General features: G+C 42.7%; 5 protein-coding genes across 7 annotated transcripts; 2 read left to right on the top strand and 3 right to left on the bottom strand.

Moving 5' to 3' along the window:
- Nucleotides 1-57: 57 nt before the first annotated feature.
- On the bottom strand, nucleotides 58-5,513 carry FANCI (Fanconi anemia complementation group I). Its single transcript, XM_018012880.2, has 13 exons — nucleotides 5,138-5,513; nucleotides 4,608-5,062; nucleotides 4,303-4,538; nucleotides 4,141-4,250; nucleotides 3,629-4,082; nucleotides 3,485-3,573; nucleotides 3,318-3,427; nucleotides 2,987-3,252; nucleotides 2,593-2,927; nucleotides 2,202-2,533; nucleotides 1,795-2,126; nucleotides 1,002-1,731; nucleotides 58-947 (listed from the first exon to the last, which is right to left on the bottom strand). The coding sequence occupies exons 1-13, from the start codon at nucleotides 5,231-5,233 to the stop codon at nucleotides 311-313; spliced, it is 4,182 nt and encodes a 1,393-aa protein (XP_017868369.1). The 5' UTR covers nucleotides 5,234-5,513; the 3' UTR covers nucleotides 58-310.
- A 264-nt stretch (nucleotides 5,514-5,777) lies between these two features.
- On the bottom strand, nucleotides 5,778-7,882 carry LOC108617174 (uncharacterized). 2 transcript variants are annotated; one of them, XM_089469481.1, is made up of 4 exons: nucleotides 7,750-7,882; nucleotides 6,684-6,864; nucleotides 6,392-6,626; nucleotides 5,778-6,336 (listed from the first exon to the last, which is right to left on the bottom strand). In XM_089469481.1, exons 1-4 carry the CDS (start codon nucleotides 7,797-7,799, stop codon nucleotides 5,957-5,959), a joined length of 846 nt encoding a protein of 281 aa, XP_089325607.1. In that variant the 5' UTR covers nucleotides 7,800-7,882; the 3' UTR covers nucleotides 5,778-5,956. The 2 variants fall into 2 exon arrangements, with proteins under 2 accessions (XP_089325607.1, XP_017868373.1); XM_018012884.2 differs by lacking the exon at nucleotides 7,750-7,882 and adding an exon at nucleotides 6,923-7,079.
- On the top strand, nucleotides 7,289-12,321 carry LOC108617172 (uncharacterized). 2 transcript variants are annotated; one of them, XM_089469476.1, is made up of 7 exons: nucleotides 7,366-7,444; nucleotides 9,004-9,052; nucleotides 9,119-10,529; nucleotides 10,824-10,956; nucleotides 11,016-11,158; nucleotides 11,219-11,563; nucleotides 11,630-12,321. In XM_089469476.1, the coding sequence occupies exons 3-7, from the start codon at nucleotides 9,170-9,172 to the stop codon at nucleotides 12,163-12,165; spliced, it is 2,517 nt and encodes an 838-aa protein (XP_089325602.1). In that variant the 5' UTR covers nucleotides 7,366-7,444; nucleotides 9,004-9,052; nucleotides 9,119-9,169; the 3' UTR covers nucleotides 12,166-12,321. The 2 variants fall into 2 exon arrangements, with proteins under 2 accessions (XP_017868370.1, XP_089325602.1); XM_018012881.2 differs by lacking the exon at nucleotides 9,004-9,052 and having other exon boundaries at nucleotides 7,289-7,444.
- Nucleotides 12,322-12,435: 114 nt separating this feature from the next.
- On the top strand, nucleotides 12,436-14,582 carry LOC149268830 (uncharacterized). Its single transcript, XM_089469478.1, has 4 exons — nucleotides 12,436-12,555; nucleotides 12,926-13,068; nucleotides 13,132-13,479; nucleotides 13,537-14,582. Exons 1-4 carry the CDS (start codon nucleotides 12,437-12,439, stop codon nucleotides 14,058-14,060), a joined length of 1,134 nt encoding a protein of 377 aa, XP_089325604.1. The 5' UTR covers nucleotide 12,436; the 3' UTR covers nucleotides 14,061-14,582.
- Nucleotides 14,583-16,334: 1,752 nt separating this feature from the next.
- On the bottom strand, nucleotides 16,335-18,803 carry LOC108615120 (uncharacterized). The gene is made up of 5 exons (XM_018009364.2): nucleotides 18,564-18,803; nucleotides 18,251-18,468; nucleotides 17,570-18,197; nucleotides 16,964-17,497; nucleotides 16,335-16,866 (listed from the first exon to the last, which is right to left on the bottom strand). The coding sequence occupies exons 1-5, from the start codon at nucleotides 18,663-18,665 to the stop codon at nucleotides 16,627-16,629; spliced, it is 1,722 nt and encodes a 573-aa protein (XP_017864853.2). The 5' UTR covers nucleotides 18,666-18,803; the 3' UTR covers nucleotides 16,335-16,626.
- Between the last annotated feature and the right edge of the window lie 5,596 nt (nucleotides 18,804-24,399).

Below are 24,399 nucleotides of genomic sequence, written 5' to 3'. Positions count from 1 at the left end.
CATTCGGCCAGCTTTCTTTTATTTATGCCGTTTTGAAGAAGATAGAAACACATCAAATTTGGTAACAAATTACATTTGATGCATGTAATAAAAATCTCGCACAGCTGCAGAGATGAAACACGTTACAAAAAATATAGCAGAAAATAGGCGTTCACACCGCATTTTGGCCTAATTAAGTTTTCAAGTGCAATAAAATGATGGACCCGGATCCGCAGCAGTTGCTCTATTGCGTGCGGGCATCAAATTTGCGCGAAAGTACATAAAAACACAAGTTAAAAACTTAAATGGATATGCGAGTCGTCCGTCCGCATTAGGACTCCTCCTTGCCAGGGCGTCCACGCCTACGTTTTGGTTGAGACTCCTCCGCCGCATCTACACGTCGCCTGCGCTGATTTTTGCGAGTGGTTTCCTGTTGCTTTTTGGACGGCTCCTTCTCTTCCTCCTGTACCTTTTGCTGTTTCTGCTTTCTCTTCGGCGCTTGCTCTGGCTCCTGCTCCGGTTCTTGTTGGTCATCATCATCCACCTCATCTTCCTCTACAGGCAATGCATCATCGCTGTTAGTATGCTCTTCGTCAGCATCCAAATTGCTATCGGACACCTCAATCTGGCTGCTGTGCGAATAGGTACGTTCAATAACAGCTCTCAAGTCACCCGATTGTATATTGAAATCCCGCACAGCACCAAAGTGCAAATAATTCGCCAGCCGATCATAGCTTTTGAACTTCTTTGACAACAATATAATGTGCTTATTGAAATTCTCAATAGCCAATATAACTTTCGGTATGAATCGTGTCTCGCGCAGCACCTTGGCTCGCTCTGCCTGAGGCTTGCGTTTTGTAGCTGTCTGATGAGGCTGTTCATCCAAAATATTGTACTCCACATACGATATGAGCTGATAGATATTTGCGGGCAAAGGTTTGCCAACGTTGCGTACCAGCTGCTCAAACCTGAAAAGAGTTGTGTTTCAAGGTAACTATCGCGAATTGAGAATCTGCACTCACTTGTTGCTTTTCCCGGAGCTGCTGCCCAGATAGTGCCTGGCCAAATTTTTGAGGCACGTATAATGCTGAATAAGCAGCTTCATCAGTCCATCCATATGATTTCCTAAGGGAATGCACACATTTGTAATTTCCAGCAAGGTGCGTGTTATAAGTATTAGCTGAGCACAAATGGAACCCTCCAATGAGTCTAGATTACCACGCCAATAGATGCGATCGGATTCGGGCACTATGTTGCATTTATAGCTTAAATTGTTCGCTTTGATAACAAAGTATTCCACATCTTCTAACTGCTTCTGGATTGCTGCATATAGATACTGTAAACAAGTGGCTGTTGTGCTCATATTGAGAGACTTTAAGCCCAGGTCGGACTGCTCGGAAACGTTGTCATCGTTTTGCCAGCCCAGTACTTTACCCAGCTGCCTAGCTACTGCGTCGAAGAACGGACCGGAATGCGTCTTCTGTCGCTGAGTAAAGAGCATTCGATGCAACAGGCCCATCTCTGGATTCTGCAGCTCGTACGTTTGACAAAAGTCTAGAAGCCAAGTGTACGAGTCTATTGTTGCACGCTCTCCATAGTTTATATGATCATAAAACAGCTCCAGCGCCTCTAGCAAATAAACAGGCAGCTTGTTGCTACTGCTATCCGTGTTGATATCCTCTTTCATATACTTCACGAGCACATCTTGCAGCACATAAGTGACTTCCTTGCTCTTATTAACAACTGCCATATCTGTGAAACGTTAGACGAAGTTAATAAATACACGAAAATAATTTGTATGCAGCTCATGCTCACCAAAACCTTTAAGGAACTCTTTAAAACGTCTGCCATATGTCTCGTGGGCCGTACGAACGCATTGCATAAAACACTTGGCCGCAAGCACAGCGCTCTCCACATCAAAGTCTTGCCAAAGCTCGGACAGCCGTTGAATACAGCGCTCATATATGACTTTAGTAATGTCTGTCAGCAGCTTTAAAGTGCGCTTGCTGTAGGAGAGCTGCTTATAATCAGGTTCCTCGCGAATCCCTTGCACTTTCTGTGCCGTAATTTCCAGGACGTAACGCACGAGCGGCTCATAGCTGCGCAGAGGAGCGGCGTTTGCTGCACTTGCATAGGGTACATGATCGCTAAATGGAAAAAATAGATATTCAAATATAGATATTAGATATTAGAAATATATACAAAGATGTATGATAACCCACTCATGTAGCACATGCAGTAACTTTTCAATAATAGCCAGATCCCAAATATTTTTCGGCTGTGTGCACATTTGCTTCAACTTGGCTGCATTCACGCTCAGATTAACGGTCGCATTACTATCATTGGGTTTTGCTTGCTTTTGTACTTTCTTTGAAGTGTCTGACAAGGCACCTAGATCCTTAATCAGCCTCTGATGCTGTTTGAATAACGGTAGCAGCTGTCGCAATGCATCGTTGCCTGCTTTAGAACTAAGCAGCGAGTGAGCAATTAAACCTTCAATTAAATTCAGCTGCTGCTGAATCCGAGCACATTTCAAAGGAGTAGCTGGCGGGGCCTAGGGAAAATGAACAGTGGAATACAAGCTTTAAGCATTAAATGATAACAGATACTCACTATGTCTTCTAAAGGTAGTCTATTTGTTACCAAACGCTGCGTGCAAATCGTCAGCAGTCGCTGCATTTCCCTCACATCGCAGCCGAAAGGACCGCGTTCAAAAATGGCTAAGCAATGGGCCACAAACTGCACTAAACATCCTAGATTATCTTTTATATCCAATTGTTCATCCTTAACAATCACTAAACGATCGTAGTTTATAGCAAAGTCGGTGTCCAAATCATCTGCGGACTGATCTGCAGACGGCGTGTCGAAGAATCCACGGAAATGAAAATCGACAAACTGCAGCACATGAGGCACCAACTTGGCATTCAGCTCCACTGCACGCTGAAGATCTGAAAATGAGGAAGGCCGTCATTAAGTGAAGTGTCTCTGCATACCGGCGTCTACTTACTCTCGTAAAGTGTGCATCGTATGCCCAATTGCTGTTCAAAACAGCTGCGCAGTATTCCAATGATCTCCATTGTCAGCATATCGAAATTGCGCTGTGGATTGCTGCGTGTGGCAAATGAGCTTTGAGTCATCATGGAGTACCCAGAAATGCTGTGCTGGGTGCAAAAGCTGCTGGCATTTTGAGACTGTCGAGCCGAGTTACTGTTGTTCAGCTGTTTGAGAATCATGCAATAACCAAAAATAGCCATGCGACGTGTTCTGTAGTCCCTGGAAGCCAACAAATGAATGTACATATAGTGAAATAGTATGTGAATATATTGTATGGAACATACTTGGTCATGGCTTTGCGTAGCACTTCAATCAGCGCATCCCGCACGCGATTTGAAAGCTTTAGCAGCGGCAATATAAAGTTCATCATGCGCATGGATTGCTCCCCGGGTAGCTAAAACAAACAGAAATATTTAGTGTGATAATAGTGCGTAAAAATAAATTGACTGACCCACAGAAAATCTTCCATTACAGTTGTAATTGTTTCCAAACACTCGGAGACAGTGTATGTGTCCGCAACACTTAGCATGGTTAAGCATTCTATAAAGGCTTAAAAATAAGTAAGACATTGTATATATATCAAAAAGTTAGTCACCAGAGAACTGATTCTGCTCCTGATCCACGACCATCCACTCGGCTATACGTTTGATTATTCCCTGGCCAAACATAAAACGTCGTCTTATGAACTTGGTCAAGAACGTAATGGCCAATGTATTCAGCTTAGGTGCATTGTGCGCTTTAAGCAACGTAAAAGCCAAATTAACCAATCCGGGAGTGACTACATCCTTGCCATCTTTATTTTGGTCAATGAGCACTGTAAAAACCTGCAGCATATCTACATGTTTGCGCTGGAGCGTATCTCGGCACCAAACTGAATACTGAGCCAACGTTTGTTCCTCTTCGTTGTTGCGAATGACATTGCGAAGAAAAGGCAACAGTATACAGCTGGAGAAGCGCGCAGATTCTGGATCACGATTAACAGCTGTCATGGAGATGATAGCGCTGAGCATAAATGGAGTTAGAATGACATCAGGCATATGTAGAAAGTTCTAAGTATGGTCACGAATTGGTTAATTTGTGGTATACATGATATAATATGCAGCTTACTCTAAGCATAATCGCTATTTGCTGCTCGCTAAGCAAGTACATAGTGCAATAGTTCAAATGATGTAGCACAGTCTCCTCCGCCTCGCGCAGCTCCTTGTCAGAGTAGGCATCTATAAAAAAGGACTTAGTATAAAGAAAGCGAGAGGAATTATGAATACGCACCGATGCTATCAAAGTCTGTTGAATTGCTGCACATATCCGAAAACAACTGCTTATAATAGTTTTTATGAAAATACTTTTCCAGCGATAATAGAGGGATAATAAGCTGTGCAGCGCTTGTGCACATGGAAAAGAGTTGGTAGCACAGCGCAGGCAGCTCCATGGGTGACAATTCCTGCAGGGCGCCTGCAAACTTATTTAGCACAGTCAAACGCTCACTAGGGCTGAGCTTTAGCATACTGCAAGGCAAAATATTGTAATTATCAAGTTAAGACCAAAAGCAATAGGATAGAAATGATAGAACCAACCAAAACATATCGGCAATGGGCGTCAGAATAGTAATGGGCCAGCGCATAGTGCTCAAATTACGAATAGTGTTATCTCTAAACTCCTGCCCCGTCATGGCGATGTCATTAATAATGAGGCGTGGCTTGACGGAGAGCACGAGCAACGTCTCTGGCAACAAATCTTTCCACGCTACGCACTTGGCATCGCCGGCTCGCATATCATCCATACAGTGCTCGATAATCCAATTCAGCTGATCTGATGTATAGGTGTTTAAGTCCTGACAGAGACGCGTTATCAGGTCCACGCTTAGCTTGTAGCCCATCTCCACAGTGCGCAATCCATCTAAAAAGCAGCGAACACAGGCGAAACGCTTCTCCTGCGTATCGACGCTGTTGCCATCGTAGGCGAGTAGAAGATAATTCCAAAAATTAATGAAATCCTTTTTAGGCAGTCGGGCGTTTAAAACTGCAGTTAGCTGTTGATTTGATAATTAATGGAAGCAACAAATTATCTTTTACGAACTTATTGATATTGAAGACTCCCTTCTTACCTCCTTTACGCTCGTTTTCTTGATCAGCTCACGGAGCTCCTCAATTTGGTTTTTTTCGCCCAATTTACATACACGGACGTGCAAGGTGGCGTTCATGTTGCTTCTTAAGCTCAAATATTTTATTTATGTTGCAGTAAAATTGGTTTTAAATTTAAATTATAGACTTATGTGCAACATTTGGCGCTGTTTTGTATATAGTGGTGGAAGTTTTTTATTACAACTTCCCATTATTGACTGTCGGTGCGCCGCCACAATTAATCGATAGATCGTTTCGCTTTCATGTGTAAATTAGGGTAAGTCTGCTCAGTTAATTCGCCAAGTTAATATATACCTTCAAGTATTCATCGATTATGAAATAAAAAAACCCATTTTTTTTTATAGCTTTGTGTATGTTAGTATATTCAAATGTATGTTCTAAACTGTATTGCTAAGCTATTCCTCTTTATCGGATTATAATTAACAGGCAAACTAAATTGTTTAAATTAAAAAAAGCGTTATCGATGACTCTTATGACTCTATTTAAATTTACCGCCAGTGTCTGCCTTATCAGAAGCTTTAAATGGTCTGCAGTAAATTTATAATGGACATAGAATGATGATCTTTACAATCTCAATTTTCCTATCGATTGAGAGAATTTGAGTTTTAGATATATTTAAATATATTTTTGAATGAAAAGCATATTTACATTATTTACAATTGTGAAAGCAAGATTTGCTAAAAACTAAAAATTTAAAGCTAATTCACACATTTTAAATTTGCTGATTACAATATTTATTGTTAAACTAATTTATAGTGCTATATACATATATCTAGCTACTTCTAGTCGGTTGTTTCCATCTTGAGCACAAACTTCTCCATTATGGCATTGAGACGCTTACGTTCTTTCAGCTGCTGTTGCATTAGATCTGAAATTTGCGTGCCCATTGCCAAAAGAGCTTCTGTATTCGCTTCGGTACGCTGGGCATTCAATCGTGTTTGTCTGTTTAGCTCTCTCAGCTCCTTGGCTATGTCTAGGAGCACGGTAGTGCCACTGAAGCCAGCTCCACTTCCTGATCCATTAAGATTCTCATGGTCGAGTTTTCGCTTCTTGGCTGAGGAATTTTGCTGATGAAGCTGCTGCTCCACCTTGACACCGAGATCACGCACGCTGATAGACTCTGCAGACGCAGCGTCATCATCATCTTCTTGTTCATCGTCCTCTAGAGTTTAATTAGTTTATTTTCTGGCCAATCGTCGAAAGGGAGCCGATCTTACCATTATCGGATGCGTCCTCATCCTGATCTGGTTTGATGTCTTGGAGGCGCAACTTAGCCTTCGGCTGTGACTCAACAATAATGTCTGCCATCTCATACAGATCTGTAATAGTTGCCACGGCATCCTCCAGAGGGGTGAGCGTATCCTGGTACAGAGAACTTTTCCCCGTACCATTTGGCTCCAGCCTGTTATTAGCTATTTTCTTCCGTATGCAGCTTTTCCAATCCTTCCAAACCTACAGATAATTGCATGTCAGTATTCAAGTTAAGTTTATGTGTGCTACCCAACTTACCCGCTTCCATTCGGCGGCCTCTTTAACTGGTGGTCCCACACTGTTTAGCTCCTTGCTTAATCTTTGCCAAGCGGCTTCACTGGCCAATTTGTCGCCTTTGTAGTAGTTTTTGGCTATGATGGGATGTCTTTCCATGAATGCAACGAAGATAGCATCCTGCTGTGCCGTCCTGTGTTTTCCCCTGCAACGTTAAACATAATTTTGTGATTTTGTTTAATAATTTACTCAATTTTATTTACATTTTGCAATATTGATTATTTTCTTGCACTGTCAAATGGTATCTAAATTGTTTGATAGTAAATATATCGATAGATTTTATTTTATAAGCGTGTGGAGCAGGCGTAAGGCAGCCCTGGAAAGTTTTAGCGCGCACTTTGAAAATCCATAAAATGAGTAGATAGATATTTTGTTTCTAAATACTCGATAAGTGTTCATCAAAATACGAAAGATGACCTATATTAAGTTTAATTGGCGAGAAATGTTTTAATATTAAAAATTACACAATTATACTCAAAGCATACACAAACACATGTATATAATTCATTATTTTTGTTAATGTTTTGCACAACATTCGCTGCTTTGTGCATTATTCACTCCGTCCAAATGTCTGAAATCTTATCAGTAATATTTGTAGTGAGGGAAATAAAGATAAGCACTTTGCGGAGATTACAACACTCGTCGTCGCTTTTCCTCGTATGGGTTAGGCACCTGTGCGGCCAAAACCGAGCAATCAGTACGAATAGTTTAACAGGTGGAATAAGGTAAAACCGAAAAGCACTTCTCCGGTTGTGCAAAAAAAAAAAATATATATATATATATAATATATATATAAGAACAACTATAAGTCCAAATTTGTGAGCCAATATATTGTGTAAAATAATGAAAATACGTCTTTCTTTTAAAATTAAATAAGTGAAAAAACTTCTACAAATTTACCCGCATAAAAAACGCCCCATTTTAAAAAACTGTTTTAAACTAAGCAATTAAATGTTATCTTATCTTATGAAAAATCGCAGTTGGGTGTAGTATAAAAATTATGTGTATATACATAAATGTGTGTTCATACCAACTATTATCTGGAACTTGTGCAATAGGCAGTTCCGTTACAAGGCCCATGGTTTTGGTATTCCAGCTGACTCACGCGCTTGTAGCGATACTCGGGGCATTATACGAATAGCTGAGCGAGTTTTTACCATAAAACCAACCAACTAACTGTGCCAATCTATGGCATTACGAATAAATTCTTTCTGTGCAACTGATAATAAATTGATAACAGATATTGTGTGTGCCTATGTGTGTATATAAACGGCATATCAAGGCGTTTTGACTCATGCCCTTATAGTGTTTTATAATATGAATTTTATATTTCTGTCGATAAAAAGTATATTACTGTGCGTCAGACATGACATCAGCTTCCTTTTATATAGAAGGAATATATAGCAAAATATATATATTCTACTTTTACTGACATTTCCCTGCTTGGATTGATGTAGAATCCACAAAGTTGACAAAGCCTCGTAAATTTCGATTTTAACAGGAAGTGACACATCAATGAAAGATATCATTTACCGATTAGCAATCCTGCCTCGACTGGATTATTTCATATAAGAAACTGTTTTGGATTCAATTCAGGGGCACTCACTCTTTTAAGCTGAACTAACTAATTTATGATTATCCACATATACCAAAGAGCTTTACATAATTTCCAATTATTATCAAGTTCTACACTCGAGAACTTTAAAATATTCTCAGTCATTTTCAAAGATTCTTCTTTACTCAGATATCTCCAGTCGGAGTGGGGCTATCACAAGTGACACTAATGAATTTACTCAGATAAAAAAGTAATGATCAGATCTGATCAATATTCTTGCACCTGCAACCGAACGGCGCACCAACTCAGACAACTGAAAACCCGAAAAGCCGTTGACTGTGTGTAAATGTTTGCATTGTGATAAGGATAACAAAGTTTACACTTGCGCGTAAATCAAACACGAGTAATTGTTGGCTGGAACTGGGGCTGGGGTTGGGGCTGGGGCTGGCGATAAGGCCCAGCCTGTACGCAGTGGATACAATGGGCGAGAGCTCTTATCTGTGTGGGGACAGGCATAAGCCATTCGGACGCTGACTCAACGTGGCTTGAAGCATTTATTATAGTATTTTTTTTTTTTTTTTGGGCCACGGCCAGTTCGATAAGTGATATATCGTTTTGTAACTAAACGTGGACAGAATCTCGAACAGAAGCTAGAGAACGATAGTTCGCACTAACCTGCCCGAACGTGTTCTAAATGCTTGATTTATACTCAAATTTCTACAATTTCAGGCAATACCGCCAGGCTGTGATTTATACTCTCTCTATTCAAAAATAAGGGGTATACATCTCACTTATTCCAACCTACCTGTTTTAATTGAAATTTTTAACATTAACCTACTTTCAGCTGCCCCTTAACGAACCCATTTGATAAACGAAACTAAGAAGGAGCCACGGCATGCTAGTTGCACAATTCAAGGCAGCCGCTGTCTGCCTCTGCCTGGGGTTCCTCATGGCTATTGGCTCAGTGCAAGCACAGGAGAATGCCCAACTACAGATCCCACCCTCACTGATCGAATGTTATAATACGTCGTATTTCATGAACCGAGACAATCGCCTACCATCCAACATGGACACTTTGATCTCGCTCATTGAAAAGGTCGAGCAGAGCTATACGGCAACGGGGTATCAGGTGGATATTCGCACCCTAGCCGTTGCTCTGCTGCATCGTTTCCGCCAGGACGGCATCAGACGAGCACCGGGTGTTACTCCCGTGAGTGGGGTGATACCCTACAGTCCAACGGGCTTCCAGTTTCCCAAACTACGAATTTTGCTATCTAGCCTGCTGCCCGGCAATGCTAACAACTTTCCAAACAGCTCGCTTACCAGCACGGAGCGCTGTTCCCTGCACTTCATGCTCTCCAGTACCTTCGATACGAGGCAGCGAGGCGATGAGAACACCGTGTGCGGACAGCTCTCCCAGTATCGCGCTCAGCGTTTGCCGCGTGCTCTCAAAAAAGATGCCAGCAGCAATTTCCTAGGGGATGCCGAGTGGCTAGATATCAAGCCAAAGCGTACGCGTTCTGGTTCCAACTATGTGCAGATGGGCGAGCTGGACTACGAAACGGATTGGGCCTATGCGGGTACCGAGGGTCAAAGCCAGTGTCCTGTGGAAGATGGAGTCGTGCGCACGCCATGGGGCACCGTCTCTGCGGGCAGTCTAATAGCAGGTGTCGCAACTGGATTGCAGCAGCAAAATGTCCCGGTGAATACGCTGCTGCAACTCGCCAGACGTGGCCGCACTCAGTCTCAAACGGGTACCTCCTACGTGGACAATCGCTGGGCAGCCACGCTTGCCGGCGATCTGGCAGAGGTGACGCTCGTCCAAGTGCCAGTTTCCCCTAATAATGCGGCCACTGTGGGCGCCACAGGTGGTTGGAATGATACAGTGCTACCGCACTGGTATTTCCTGTCGCAGCGCAACAATTTGGAAGCAACTGATGCCGAGATTCGTGGCGGTCTAGACGGCCTCATCATAGCCAAGAACATTAACAGTTGGCGCACCCAGGCGTCGAGCTTGAAGCTCTCGCAGTTGCTGCGCATGTACTACTCCTCGACTGGTGTGCTGAGCTCTGGTATTCAGGCCTGCAGTCGCCAGCAGCAGTTCCCCAATGTGGCGCCCACAGCTGAAATGCAGGCACAGACGAGCGCCTTTGCCCAGGTGCTCGATAAGGGAATGCAGCTGCGTGTCACCATTCAGCCGCCAGCGATTGCGGAGTTCGCTCAAACGGCGGCCCTCTCGCTTGTCACCTATGTGCGTAAGTAGCATTTACTTTTATATCTATATGTCGTCGAACCACTTGGGAAAACTAGACTTTGCCTTAGGACGTCATTTCAGTTTCCTTCCCAACTTCCGAAAATCAATGCTCAGCTCCTTGAACTTATTTTCAAGCTGTTCCTAAAGTATTTAGCTTCAGCTCTAGATTTAGTAATAATTTAGACACTGTTTAGCTTTCCTCCAGTCTTCCTCAGCTACTCTGATATTCTCCTCCTTTTGCGCCTTACCCGCAACACCAGCACTCTCTTTTACATTTTATATTATCCACGCACAGCTCAATCTTTGAACGATGTCTCCTGTACGGCCAGCAACACTCAGGATCTGTCGGATATTATCACACCCATGACGAATTTGTTTGTATTCCTGGATACTACCTGGCAGTACAGTGCTATTGCGGATTACGTAGCGTAAGCATTGTGGATAGCTCCCTCCAGCACAAGTTCTCATTTGTCTTCTCTTTCCCCAGATACGTTCTGCAGCAGCTGAACATACATCCCTATGCCAGTTCTGTGACCTTGTTATCTGCTTTTGATGGCTCGATCATAGTGAACACCACGAACTATGTGACTGATGTTTACCAACAATGGAATGCCACCGTACAGTCGAATCGTGAGTTTGCAATTCACTTGAGTCCCCAGATCAAACCTAACAGGAATATTTTAATTGCAGTACAACAAGGCTTCAATCTACCGAATGTTCTACGCACGATTCAAAACCTAACCCAAACGCTTTTGAATGGCGAGCAGACCAACTCGAGTGTTGGCGGTCGCTCCCTGGTGGCACTGATAATACCGAATCAAGCGAACGTGAACGACGGCGATTCGAACTACGCGACAACTGAGCTGCAGTACATATACGAGCAGATCCCCGATCTGCGCTTCATCTACTATGGTGGTGGTAATATTCAGCGCTTCTCCAACTTTGTGCGGGACCCGACGAAGGATCTGTTCTCTCTGATGACGGGCAGCACCGTGGCCGCATCAGCTGGACCCGTGGCCAGGCGTATAGTGAAGAGTAAGTGTTCGGCCCTTGAGATTGCTTTCAATCCGATGCTAATATTTAAGTTATACTCTTTTGCAGTACCTCGTCGCATTATCAACCCGCGATGTGGCGCTATGTGGTATACCACAAGCTGGGGCACTGACCAGATGTACCAATACGTGCGTCCCGGTAAAATTAACTTTTATCGCGTTGCATCCAACTATTTCTTCGGTGCAGGCACCAACCGTGTGGTGACCATTCAGTCCCAGAACGGAGGCGCCTTTACCATCTGTTCGTCGCGCACCTACGAGTGGCCACAGCAGAACTCCAGCACTTCCACCAACAATGGCGTGGATCAGAGCTGTGTGCAGATCAACGGCAATAGCTACTCGTATGATTTGTCGAATGCCTGCGGTGGCTACTACACAATCACACAGTGTCCACCTCTCTATTTGTCTGTCCAGCCGGGCTCTCTGAATACTACGTCCTGTACGCAGGATGCCTGCCAGACGCCAGATGAATGGCGCTACATCGTCGCCTCGGTCAACATGGGCTGCTACAGCGGCGTCTCCGGCCTGGCTGCGAGTCTGTTAACCATTTTGTTGGCACTGCTGTTGCAGCGCTCTCTGCAGTAGTAGCACGCATAGTTGCCCCCATAAAAGTTCAAATTACTACACAACACATCTGTATGTATGGCCCACCATAACCCTCCCTTATAATCATAATTTTTTTATTTAAGTTATAAGTTCCAGTGAGAAATTCGCAAATAAAGTCCACCCACTAGAACTAAAGAGTCTGTTTTAATTTCCGTTTTAGACGTATCCCAAGTGGTTCTATGCTTATTGAATATCTTATCTGAATTATATTATTTATCATATTCACCCATATTATATTGTTATAGCAATCATGGACAGCTTTCAGTTCGAACAGTCGTCCGATATCTCCAATATGACCACGATAAAGACAAACGTCTTTGTATTTGTGGATACCAATTGGCCGTACTTTTGGATAGTCGACTATGTAGCGTAAGTATCACGTTCTATATTGATTGACTGATGAATTCCAAACCGTGAGAGCTAATGGCTAGTTATAGTACGGCTAACTGATTGTTCAAATTGTTTCATTTTATCAAGAGCTACCTATTATTGCAAAATATTTGATTGATGAGATGAACAAAGTATTAGATAACTAATATGTTGTGGAGAATGTTTGAATAAGGGATTGCTAACTCAGCGTAAGTTAAAACTGATACTGAGGATGCTGAAAGTTTCAAAGCGTTTACCAACTAGTCATTTGATCGAGTGATTGATCAATTTATGCTATATATAGACAGCAAGAATTTCAAGCAATGAAATATTAGTTACTCCCTTGATTCTTAAAATAATTTCCCCTCAGTTACGTGTTGCAGAACCTGAACATACATCCATATGCAAGCACAGTAACACTGTTTGCTGCTTCCGATGCTTCAGTTATAGTGAATACAACCGACTATATTGTAGACGTGTACCAGCAATGGAACTTTACGACGCACTACTGGCGTAAGCAATTCTACTTAATCAACCTTTAGCAGACCCAAAGCTCAGTCTTACAATTATGAATAGACCCAGCCGGCTTCAATCTACCCCTTATTCTAAACACCGTCAGCAGCCGCGTAGACGAGTTGTTGGCAGCAGAGCGAGCCACTGATTACCTGGGCGGACGTTCTCTGGTGGCGCTGCTCGTGCCCAGTCCCACGTCGTTTGTGGATGAGAACGACTACGACTACTGTGTGCGCTATATGAAGCGGCTGCGCTATAGTTTGCCACATGTGGAGTTCATTTATTATGGAGGAGGTGCTTTGGTCAGGTTTCACGACTTTGTGCGGCAGCCCAAGAGAGATTTGCTTCTGCTGAACATGAACAAGCCACCGGAAGAATGTGGAGCGCCAGTCATTCAGCGTATACGACAAGGTAAGTAGTGCATAAGATGCATTCATATTAACTTTTTGTAATTTTCATGTGATTCAGTTCCACGTCGCATCTGGAATCCACGCTGCTCTTCAAACGGGGCCATTACTGAGTATGGCCTTAACTCCTTGGAGCAGTACGGACGTCTCAATACCATAAATTTTTACCGGCTGGATGCTCTCTACATTCCCAACAGGCAGAGCATGCGATATCTTAAGATCGCACCCATCAGTCAGATCACTTTTACCGTCTGCTTCTCGCGCAGCATCGAGTTGCCTTTTCGCAACGCAAGCCATCCGCTGCGGCAGGACGAGAGCTGTGAGAGCACGGCCTTGGGCTCGTTTAGCTATGATTTGACGGACGCCTGTGTGGGCTACGACTATGAGCCTTGTCCTCCGCTGTTCTTCTCAGTGCAGGCGCAGGGCTTTGGTCATATTTCGTGTGATCAAGCCGCGTGCCAAACGCCTGATGAAGCGCAATATGTTATAAGTCTGAATAACCTCGGCTGCAATGGAGCATTGTCAGTGCATTTGATAACAGGATTACTTGTATTGACAGCTCTCTGTAGTATTTTAGTATTTTAGTGCATGCATCTACAAAAGTACAAATATTTAGGGATAAAATAAAAAATGCTGCTTCCAAGTGCCTAATTGAATAATCACTATAAATTCTTAAAAAATACGGTGTATTCAATTTAAATTTAAAATTTTACGCCAAATGATCCAGGGCTACCATAAGAGGGCTATTAAAATATCATACCCAAGGATATTTTCAGGAAGTACCTCAGAGACACGCGGTAAATATATTTAAGGATATTTACGCCAAAGAATCGAGGACTGCAGCATAGCAGAAAACGCGGATTGACATCAGGCAATTCTGTTTGAAGTGCCCACGCTAAACGCTCGCGAGGAAATTTTTGTTATATTTTTGGTTTTGCACAAAATTAAACTTGTGATTATCGATTATTTATCAATATTATAGACTATTGGAAAGTCACCATTTACAATGAATGAATTAATCTCGTATAAATTTTAAAATGTTGCACCAAACTAGTCAGGGCTATCAATATAATCAATAAAACAACATTAGGCGGTGTCCATGCTAATAATTCAATAAAACTACATTAAAAATACCCGATAAGAAATTTCCTTTACTTTTTAAACGCAAGGGGGCTGACTGTTTCGGTTTTATAAATATTCGTTACTCAAGGTAATTATGGACACAAACGCTCCTAGCGTTTCCGTTAGGAAATTATCTTCGTTTTCTAGCCGCGAAATGTACCTATGTCACACGAGAGGTACAACATTGGACGCTCCCTGGCGCTTATTTAATAGAACGCAAAAGCGCCATCTAGCGCTTTAACTTGGGTTTAGCTGAGTATGCAACCTCAAATATAACGCCCCCTAGGGTAATAGCATATGTGTAGTTTTCTGTTCTACTTCAAGAACAGCGCCACCTAGGGAAATATTTTTATAGTTTCATCAGCAATCTCAATTACTGCGCCACCTAGGGTTATACCAATTCCATAGATATGTGACACCATTTATGTTCATTACACGGATATACATATAACAGCAAGTGACGCAACCCAGCTCTGCTGATGGACATCAACAGGTGGTGTGGTATGCATTATAATTAGAAATGTTCGTAGACAAAGCGCCACCTATGAGTGCTCTGCAAATTAGTTAAATTTTGTATGTCTAACATTTTCATCAAAAATGTTACAGAACATTCTGCTACTGTTACGACAACATCAGTTTGCTCAAACAATATAAATGATTAATAATTGGTTTAATTTATTTATATAATATAAAAACAGTTAAATAATCAAATTGTCAATTTGTCGCTTTTGCCTTAATTAGTGCAGAAAGGGGGAGTGGTAAGAGTCTAAATGTTTTATCATTCGACTTACTCAACACATCATCAGGTATTATCGGTGGGGGAGTCGGGGCAGACACGAGCCAAGCCGCGAATCGCCGGCTGCAACCGCGTATTTGCTCAGCGTCGTGTCAACAGAAGTGTTCGCTCTTCTGTCTGCGCTGATTTCGCAATCCCATTTTCATTTTCTTGTCTTTCTTTTTTTGTTATTTTTTTGTTTCACACTTTATGCATGAATTAATGTTTAATGCACAAGGTGCCGGCACAATAAAAGGGGGCAGAGCATAGCAAAGAGATAAGGATAGATTGTCTCTAAAAACAATGTCTGAAACTCACTTTAATTTGGCAAATGTCAAAATATGCCAAAGCACCAACAAGACAGAAAAAAGTCACACAGAACTCCCAACCGAGTCATCCTCTAGCAATAGCTCGTCGCTTCTCCTCCCCGCCACCTCTAACGGCTCCTTCCATGTTGCTTGTAACATTTTTTAATAATCTAAAAATCTTCTGAATACTAACCTAACACCCTAAACACACGAGAGCTGCTGCCCAAATATATAAAAATATTGCTTTACGGCACCAAACAAAAGTTCATCAATTTTCTTTTTTCACATTTCACAATTCACATTCGAATCGGCTGACAACCCCCGAGAAGTAGGCAGCGATTTCCTGTTGCTCTTTGTGCTCGCTCGAGAATCGAGAAACAGTATATACGCTTCTCACGCGAAACTTGGAATATATACAAACTAAATAGAATACCAAAGTTCTATACACATTATTTTCAGAGTCTCTCTTGGCCAGCAGCTCTGCAGAGCAAGGTAGCTTCTCATGCTGCTTCAGTCAATTGTAAATTAAGCAGCTGGGCGAGTATTGCGAAGTCAGTTTTGTTCGACTCGAAGGTACTTTTAGGGTTTCGTTTTCCTGCGGCAATCCAAATTTAAGCCAAGAAGCGTTTTGACGAGATGTAACTTGTCATCAGATTCGAACGGTATTAAGTGATTTTATTTATTTGGACATTATTACATTATAATGAAAGAGCTGAGTGAATATAGTTAATATAACTATATTTATAAAGATGCCAATTAGTAATGCAGTTCAAGTATTTTCTGGGTTGGCTTTGGGACTTTGGTTCTAAACTATTTGTGAAGCCCATTCGTCAAGAAGAAACGGATTGTCCTTAACCGAAGTGATAGAAATATAGAGCTATCCATGTTTTACTTTCTTTCCTTTCCGTTGGCTTGCGTCCATTGTCCAATATAAGTGCATGGGGCCTTAGGCCCAGCGGTCAATTTGATCCCTGGGTGGCTTGATGAAAGTGAGTGAGCCAAAGTGGTGCACCCATTTGTAAAAGGCTGCAAACTCGAACAAAATGAATGTGGTGGTCATGGCGACTATATAGAAGAAGAGCGACAGGCGGAGCTCATGCGAGCTCATCGACACGTGAAACAGGACACCAAAAAAGAGGACCAGAAAGAATATATAACAATTCTGCAATTTGGCGGTGAACACGAACTGAAAGAGAGGGAGGAGAAATCAAAGAGGAAAAAGTGGAGAGTGAATAGAGCGAGAGAGAAGAGAGGTGAGCAAAGAGGGATCGGAATCAACTCACATAGCTATCGGACGTATAGCAGTGGTGAAGGACGAGCAAGGGTAGAGTCATGTATATGTTGTGGGTGACCACGCCCAAGACTGCACCGAAAGCTGCGTCCTGTAGATTACGTTCGGTCAGGTTGTGGAGCAGCACGATGAGCCATAAAACCTCGCCAGTGCTGAAGAACAGGATGCACACCGTCTCGCCCAAAAACTCGAAGCGCATGGTCATGTACTGCCAGGTGAGGTTGTTGATCTCGTCTGAGAGCTGAAACAAGATGTTGTTGCTGTTGATCGCGCCAAGGGCGGAGTAGACGCAGATCAGGAAACGGCCCGGTTGTCGCCGCGGGTGGAATGCGACCAGCACGACCACCGCAATGAACCAGGTGATGCCCCACAGCACAAGGAACGCCGTGGTATCGGTCCCCATTTTGATCAGCAAAAAAGGAGCGACCAAAAAGCCAAATATATTGATAATCTTGCACCAGCCAAACATGGGGCGATCCCTGCTCATTACGGGTATTACGTTGGCCAGCAGGAAGTAGCCGGGAACCTGGTCAAATAGGCGAGTTTATCGGCAAAGTGCCCACGTGGGAGGGCTTCCCCTCTCCTTAACGTGACTTACAAATAGGATAGTCAAGGCTTTATACCGCTCCGTCATGTTTGCATAGCCGTTCACAGAGCTCCACCAGATCCGAAATGCGCTGAGCTCCTCGTATATGGGAGTTTGTTTCTCCATGTCCGTATCGCTGGACACCTGAGCTACCTCTGCATCCACACTCGCTGCCTCAGTAGATGATAGACTCGCCCGGTTTTGGTTGTGGTACGAGAGGAGCAGGGCCAAGCTGAGAATGAGCAGAAACAGAGACAGAAACGTATTGGCATTGAAGGTCAGCGCAGCGGCGTCGCTATAGAGGAGATTGGGTGCGCCAAACGCTCTGTACTTCAGGTCCACCACAAAGGTCATGTAGATGTAGCCAATTAGGATGATGCTCATATTGGTCCACCAGAGCATGCCATTCACTTGGTAGCCGCGGTTGCACAGCATCATGATCCCTGCGACAAAGAAGCGAAGGTTGTCGCCCATCATTTTGCTAAACGTCAATGTGCCCTCTGCATTTTTGTGGTACGAGCAGTTCATCACAAAGTCTATGTAGTCGGGCAGCAATAGATAGAGCCCGATGAACACATAGCCATATGTGTACTCGGATACGGGCAGCAGTTCCAGCAGGGTCACATAGTTGGGCACGCAGCTAGTCGCGAGACTTGAATATAAATATATTCACGAATCCATGTGCATACTCACAAATACTTTGTTATCATGTACACGGAATAAAAAAGGGCCAGGTAAACAATGCCCAACAGGAAGATAACGCTAGTGTCCCAGCTCAAGTGGAAGGTGCAGAAGTAGAGCTGCAGTAGGTTTACAGTCTCCACGTAATAGGAGCAGCTCGCTTTTCCTCTGACGAACTCGCACATCTCGCGGCTGCTGGCGGACATTGCATCGTGGCGGTAGCAATGGCTCTGAGTACGATTAGGAAAGCAATGAACATGTACGTATATTTGCACATTAATGTAGCGCGACAGGCGTGCTCATCTCAGTATCTGGAATAGCTCACGTCATTCCAAGTGTGCACAAAGTTTATGGTACGTCGCACCCGGTTCAGCGTCTCATTTGCACTTGAATTCTCTGCACGCTCACTGAGCTCCAGGTCAAACATTGTTCAATCCAATTTGGCGTGTTTAGTGAATATTTCCTATGTGGTTCGTGTATGTTGTATGTGTGACTGATTGTTACCATTTTTTGCAGGAGATTTGCTGAAAATCGGAAAATTCAAATATGGCTCACAGCACTCTGCGATTATTATTACTAAATATACATATATATATTTGTTACTGTAATTGTAATATAAATAAAATGAGGGAAATCAGAGAATTCCTTTATAAGCATTTCAATTTATTCGCATTCGTTTTAAACAAATCGCAGTAAAAGAATCTTAGCTGCGTTTTATTTAGTTGCTGTAATAGTATCTAACTGTTCTTGTCCGATTTTCTCACCCATTATTATTATTATTTTTGTTGTAATATTCCTAATATTCCGCAACTGGCAAAGTGCAGCATTCGTCATTCAACTTTTCCATCTCTAATGCTCTCTTTTACTTATATCGTATATCGTTCTATGCCTCCTGCTATTCAATCAACATGTTTTCCTTCAGCTCTTCTCTGCTATGTACTGTAGTTTCCATAATTTGGATTCAATTCTCACATTTCTCATGCAACTGCATGTTTGTGGTCTTCTTTAAAGTTCACACTTTTCATTTGCCTACTCCGCTCTGGCGTTTTTCGTTCGTCCACTTTTCTGGCTGCCCAAACTGCAGCCGCAAACAACAAATTCACAGTTTACGTGCCCTTAATTAGCAACGAGCATGAAAAAGGATTCAAAACGCAGCGAGTAAAAATAAGTGAAATCTAAAACTCGCTAAATATAATATGCGCTGGAATAAAAAAACGCAAAACTAAAAAAAAAAAATAAATATAAATATATTCAAGTAACAAAGCTAAAGCTGAATACAAAATGAAAAGTTTTTTATTTAAATTTCATTTTTTTCATTACTATTATGAAATTGAGTTTACTGCAGAGATTTTCGTGCGTCTCTCAAGTATTAGAGCACTTTTTCTACGCTTTTTCTACCCCCTGTAAACGGAGAAGAAGGGGCATATTGCTCTTGTGCAGTTGGACAGAGGAAGCTGAATCGAAATGAACCCACTATGAGTTGCATTATAATTAAGAGGTGTGCCAACGGCTCTCTACAGGGTATCTGCCAGTCACTCAACAACACAATTTTCCGTTATTTACTATTATTTTGTTATTTTGTTGCTGCTTTTTCGACAGCTCCTGTAACGTTTGCGTTTCGCTGATTTCTCTACGAGCTCTGCCCAAATGATGCTTCAACTTTGTTGCCAGCTCGCTGGCTTTTCCGACTTTGAGGGCTGATCACAGCAGGGGCGAGGGGCCGGGCGAGAGACCCCTTCCTGCTCTTCTATATTCATCAGCAGCCATTCTTAAACCGGTTGTCCGGTTGTCCATTGTCCACTTACGCCAGTGCTGAAAACATGTGTAAACAATCGACTTACGGCGGCTGACCACCAACCGCGGTGTCGGGCAATCAAATGACCACTTGAATGCCTTTATCCTCCGTCCTTCGTCCTGCATCCTGTGAGTGATTATTTAAAGCCCATTCGGCCTGCTCGATCAATTTGTAAATGAGCCTCGTCCAATTTAACGCAACATTAAAACTGACCTTAGGTCATTTGTGACTCTACTTCCACAGCCAGCCAACCGGTTTGCTTAACCCTAGAGGGAACATATACATATTTACATGACTGTGTCCTGGCTCGCTCCTCTGGTGCTGCAGTGCCACCACCAAGCAGGACACGCGCCTGCAGTCAGCCACTGGCGCTTGTCCCTTGCCCCTGGACCGGGGTCAGCGTATTTGTTGCCAATTGGTTGCATGACATTTTCATTTACTTCGAGTTCTCATTTGTCCACGACTGTGGCCTGCCCTCTCCATTGCCCTCGCAGGAGGGGCAAATGCAGCGCTTGGCGTGTGCAGCACCCGAGGGAATATGAGTTGTGTTTGGCCGTGTTCAGGGTGCTGAATGAATGCATTTGCAGAAGAGAACAACAGCGTCAGGCGATTGTGGATGAAAGTCACATTTAAGTGCTTGAATAGATATAGAAATAATAAGAATAGACTTCTGGCTGGGTGTTTAAGGAGAGCATTATGAGGTAAGAAATTAAGACGTTAGATTATTAATTTAACTAAAATGATTATTGTAAATATACATATAATATGAATAACTGCAGATAAATCCATTGATTACAGAACGTACTATTTATTTTGTTTATTTCTTTAATTCTACATAATTATCTGAAGCAAAAGTTTTAATTAATTAATTTGTATAATAATTTAACATTTTAGGCATTTGAATTCAGATGGTAGATTAGTTTCCTCAGTACGTCTTGGTAAGTCGCCCCTTCACTGGGCTAATTATGAAGAAATACATTGCTATTCTACACTCCACTACAAGAATTAAAATGTCTGAGATGTCTCCCGTTATACTTCTTAAGGCTTCACAGCGCAGTTTCTCACAGTTGTCACACATGAGCCCGTTCCATGCAAAGGCAGTGTTGGGCTTCTCTTAATCGTCGGTTGAAAAGTCTTGCGGCTAAATTACGAGCACTTACTTAAGCAGGCAACTTTTCTGCATGCAGGACGGGCGGGCAGGAGCATTGTGTCTGCAAGATGTGTTTTGTGGCAGACGCGTTAACAACATTGCTTTTCATATCTGCCACGCGTAGCGGCCTCCGCTCATGCTGCGCGTCTGGAGTTTACACAATTTCTTTTTTATTTTGTTGGCCCAACAGATTTCAGATTTTTCAGATAGGAGCGCCCCACCTGCCTCACTGCGCTGGCAGCTCGTAAAGGCGCCACGCCAAAAGGTATGGCGATGGCTTTTTAATCGAGCGCAACATTTATTGCCACATTACGTATACGTACACGTAACACAAGGCTTAGCTGAATGGAAAAGTTTGACGAGCAGCGAGTCGCGTCGAGCCGTATGTTTACATTACTTATCTCCTTTCGCTCCCTCTTTCTATGTCTCTCTTCGTCTCTCTCCTTCTTGGGAAAGCTGCAAAAATTGCTCAGAGTTATTTTTCTTGCGATTAACTTACATCCGCGTGCAAATTTTGGAGTTGAGCTGCTTTTCTGCGCTGATGGAAAGTAGACTTATCGATGCTTGAATAGAGATTATATAGTTAGTGAAGGGAATTAATATTTTCCATACTTCCAACAGCTGTTAGCTAATAATGGTTGCCTAGTATTTTTTTGTTTTTTAATATTGTCTGTTTGGAGAATGTTTGAATCGTAACTGTAGATCTTGAAGAATATTTCTTATATTTTTAAATCTAACAGCTTGTTCGTCTTTCGGTGCTTCCTTTTGTCAGATGTGAATGTGTATCATGTTACCCGACTGCCCACTTGACTGTCAGCCTTTGAACAAACAAACTTAATCAAATCTGAGCTGAGCGGCAACCGCAGCCCAACTCAACTCGCAGTCGACTCCAGCTCAATCTTCGTCTGACTGTCTGACAAATGTCGCCTGGAGATACAAGATTGGAGTTCGTGCTTGCATCTTCGTAGCCAAAATCCAACATCTTGCTGCACATGCTCCGCTAGGCAAGCGGGTGACCACAGACCTTGCTCCATCTCACTCGCTCCGTCTCTCTCTCCCTCTCTCTCTCTCTCTAAATCTGTGGCAAGTTATGCGTGGCATGCAGTCAAAAATAGTGTCTAAGAAAATATTATTGCTGACTGTGCGTCGACTGGATGAAATGCTCAAATAATTTGCTGTGCTGGGCAAGCACTGTGGACTGAGCCGCATATCAGTGGCCTGACAGCGCCTGCCAGGACAAATCCAGGACATGCCAGGATATGTGGGGCCATGACCGCAAATCAAACTCGTTGCAAAAGTTTTTGGGACTTGGGAGTCCCATGCGTTGGCAACATGTGATAAGTTTATTGTCTTGCCACATGACGCTCGCCCACTTACGCCCACTCCAAGGACTCTGAGCACAAAAAGGACACGCTACGAAAGTATCGCATTTCATAACAGAAATATGCTTTCTTGGTCTATAAATTAAGTTGTCTCGCCCACAAATATTAATTGCCTAATTAGCATATGCGTCTGACATGGACACAGGACACGGACACAGGACAGAGGACACAGGCAACAGGCAACAGGAAACAGGACGTGGGGCACGCAGCACCCTTTTATCCCCAATAATAAGAAGCACACATAAGAACCAGCTCACAATGGCCTCGGCTGAAGTTTTTCTTCAAGGCACAGCTTGCCGAATATCCTTTGGGCTCACATGTTGTCAAAGGACACGTGACTTTGTTTGGCTTGTGAATACACCTAGAAATGCAGAAATACACAAAAATGAACGAATCATTCATACTCGCAGCTGAAAAACTGTTGAGTTTTAGAGCTCGGGTTTGTTCAGGAGAGCGATACAGCTGATATAACTAACTTTCATGCAATACACGAGCATAGATGGAAATTTAATTTGAATATTAGATTAGATTATATATCATATAATGTATTCTTCATATTATTCTCATGAATGATTTATATACTCTCGACTCGTCCATGAATTTACCTTTCAAGTCATCTTTTCTTCTTTCAGCGCTTGGCTTGACAAGCTCGTCAGCTCGTGTGCATATCCTTTGCGTCCTGTTTATCCCTGCGTCCTGTGCGCCCTGCGCTTTGTTCTAATTAAAAAATACACATGCAGCCGTAAGAGGAATTCGCTGTCGTAATTGAGGGTTGATAGAAGTATGTATATATATGTATTTCCAAACCGTAATTGTTGTTGTTCTTGCCTTTGTTCTTGATGTGGGCTTTTTATTTACTTTTATTTGGGTTCCCTTTTCGATGCTGAAAATGTAGGTTATCGATTTTCGCTTATTTTTTGTCTTAAATTTATGTTTAATAAGCGAAATATTCGAGGCCTGTGCTTTAAGGTCGCTGCTCCAACTCACCTTAAATCAATTATTCTCAGTCCCAAGACTCGACTTATATCATAATAATCAGCTCGTAATGAGCCTTATTGTATGTATTTTTATTTTATTTTTTATTTTTATTTTTTTGTGGGTGGCGAAAACTTTGCCGACTTTTTCTGCTCAGCCGAAAAACTTTTTGTAAATGTTACACAAATATTTTTCCGCTGCGTATGAGGCGCTCGCTTGGCTGGCAGCTGCGCCGCGGATAATATGGGATGTATTTAAGCATTTTATGGCTGCAAGTGCACTTGTAACAATTTCATTAACTGCAAGCGAAGCACAAGAGGTTCGCTCTGTTCGCCCGCTCACCTTCGCCCCTCAGATGTGAAGTGCGCATTTTAATTGCAGAAAAGTCCATTGGAACGGCGGCTGAGTTGGGCCAGAGGAAACCGCAAGATAACAATCCATTAACTTTTTGCCACTCAACTTGAGCAAAAACTACCAAGACGAGCTCCCACTCGAGCCGCAACCCGCTCCACCCTCCAGTTGAGGCACCCCCAGGCACTAGCATTGCATATTAAAAAGGGGAACCGCTTTTTTCTTCTGCCCAGAAGCGGCTGCTGTGGCTCTTCATCAAGCGTCAACAGCAGCAGGAGCAGCATCAACAACAACAACAACAAACCGTGCAAATTATGAAGGATAAGCAAGGATACAGGGAAGAATACACACATACACCCACATACACTTATAACTCACATTCATATTCACTTTTTGCTTGTTTTTTAACACTCAGGGCAAAGCAAGTTTTTCCACTTTTTGAGTTTTTAAATGGACTTTTTTGTTGCTTTATTTGTTTTTCTTTAGTGGAAGGGCAGCCGAAGATCTG

Source organism: Drosophila arizonae, chromosome 5 (genome assembly GCF_054131065.1).
Source record: "Drosophila arizonae isolate 15081-1271.41 chromosome 5, UAZ_ARI_1.0, whole genome shotgun sequence".
NCBI lineage: Eukaryota > Metazoa > Arthropoda > Insecta > Diptera > Drosophilidae > Drosophila > Drosophila arizonae.
Note: the sequence above shows the minus strand (reverse complement) of the source record. Positions and strands in the feature narration are given on the sequence as shown.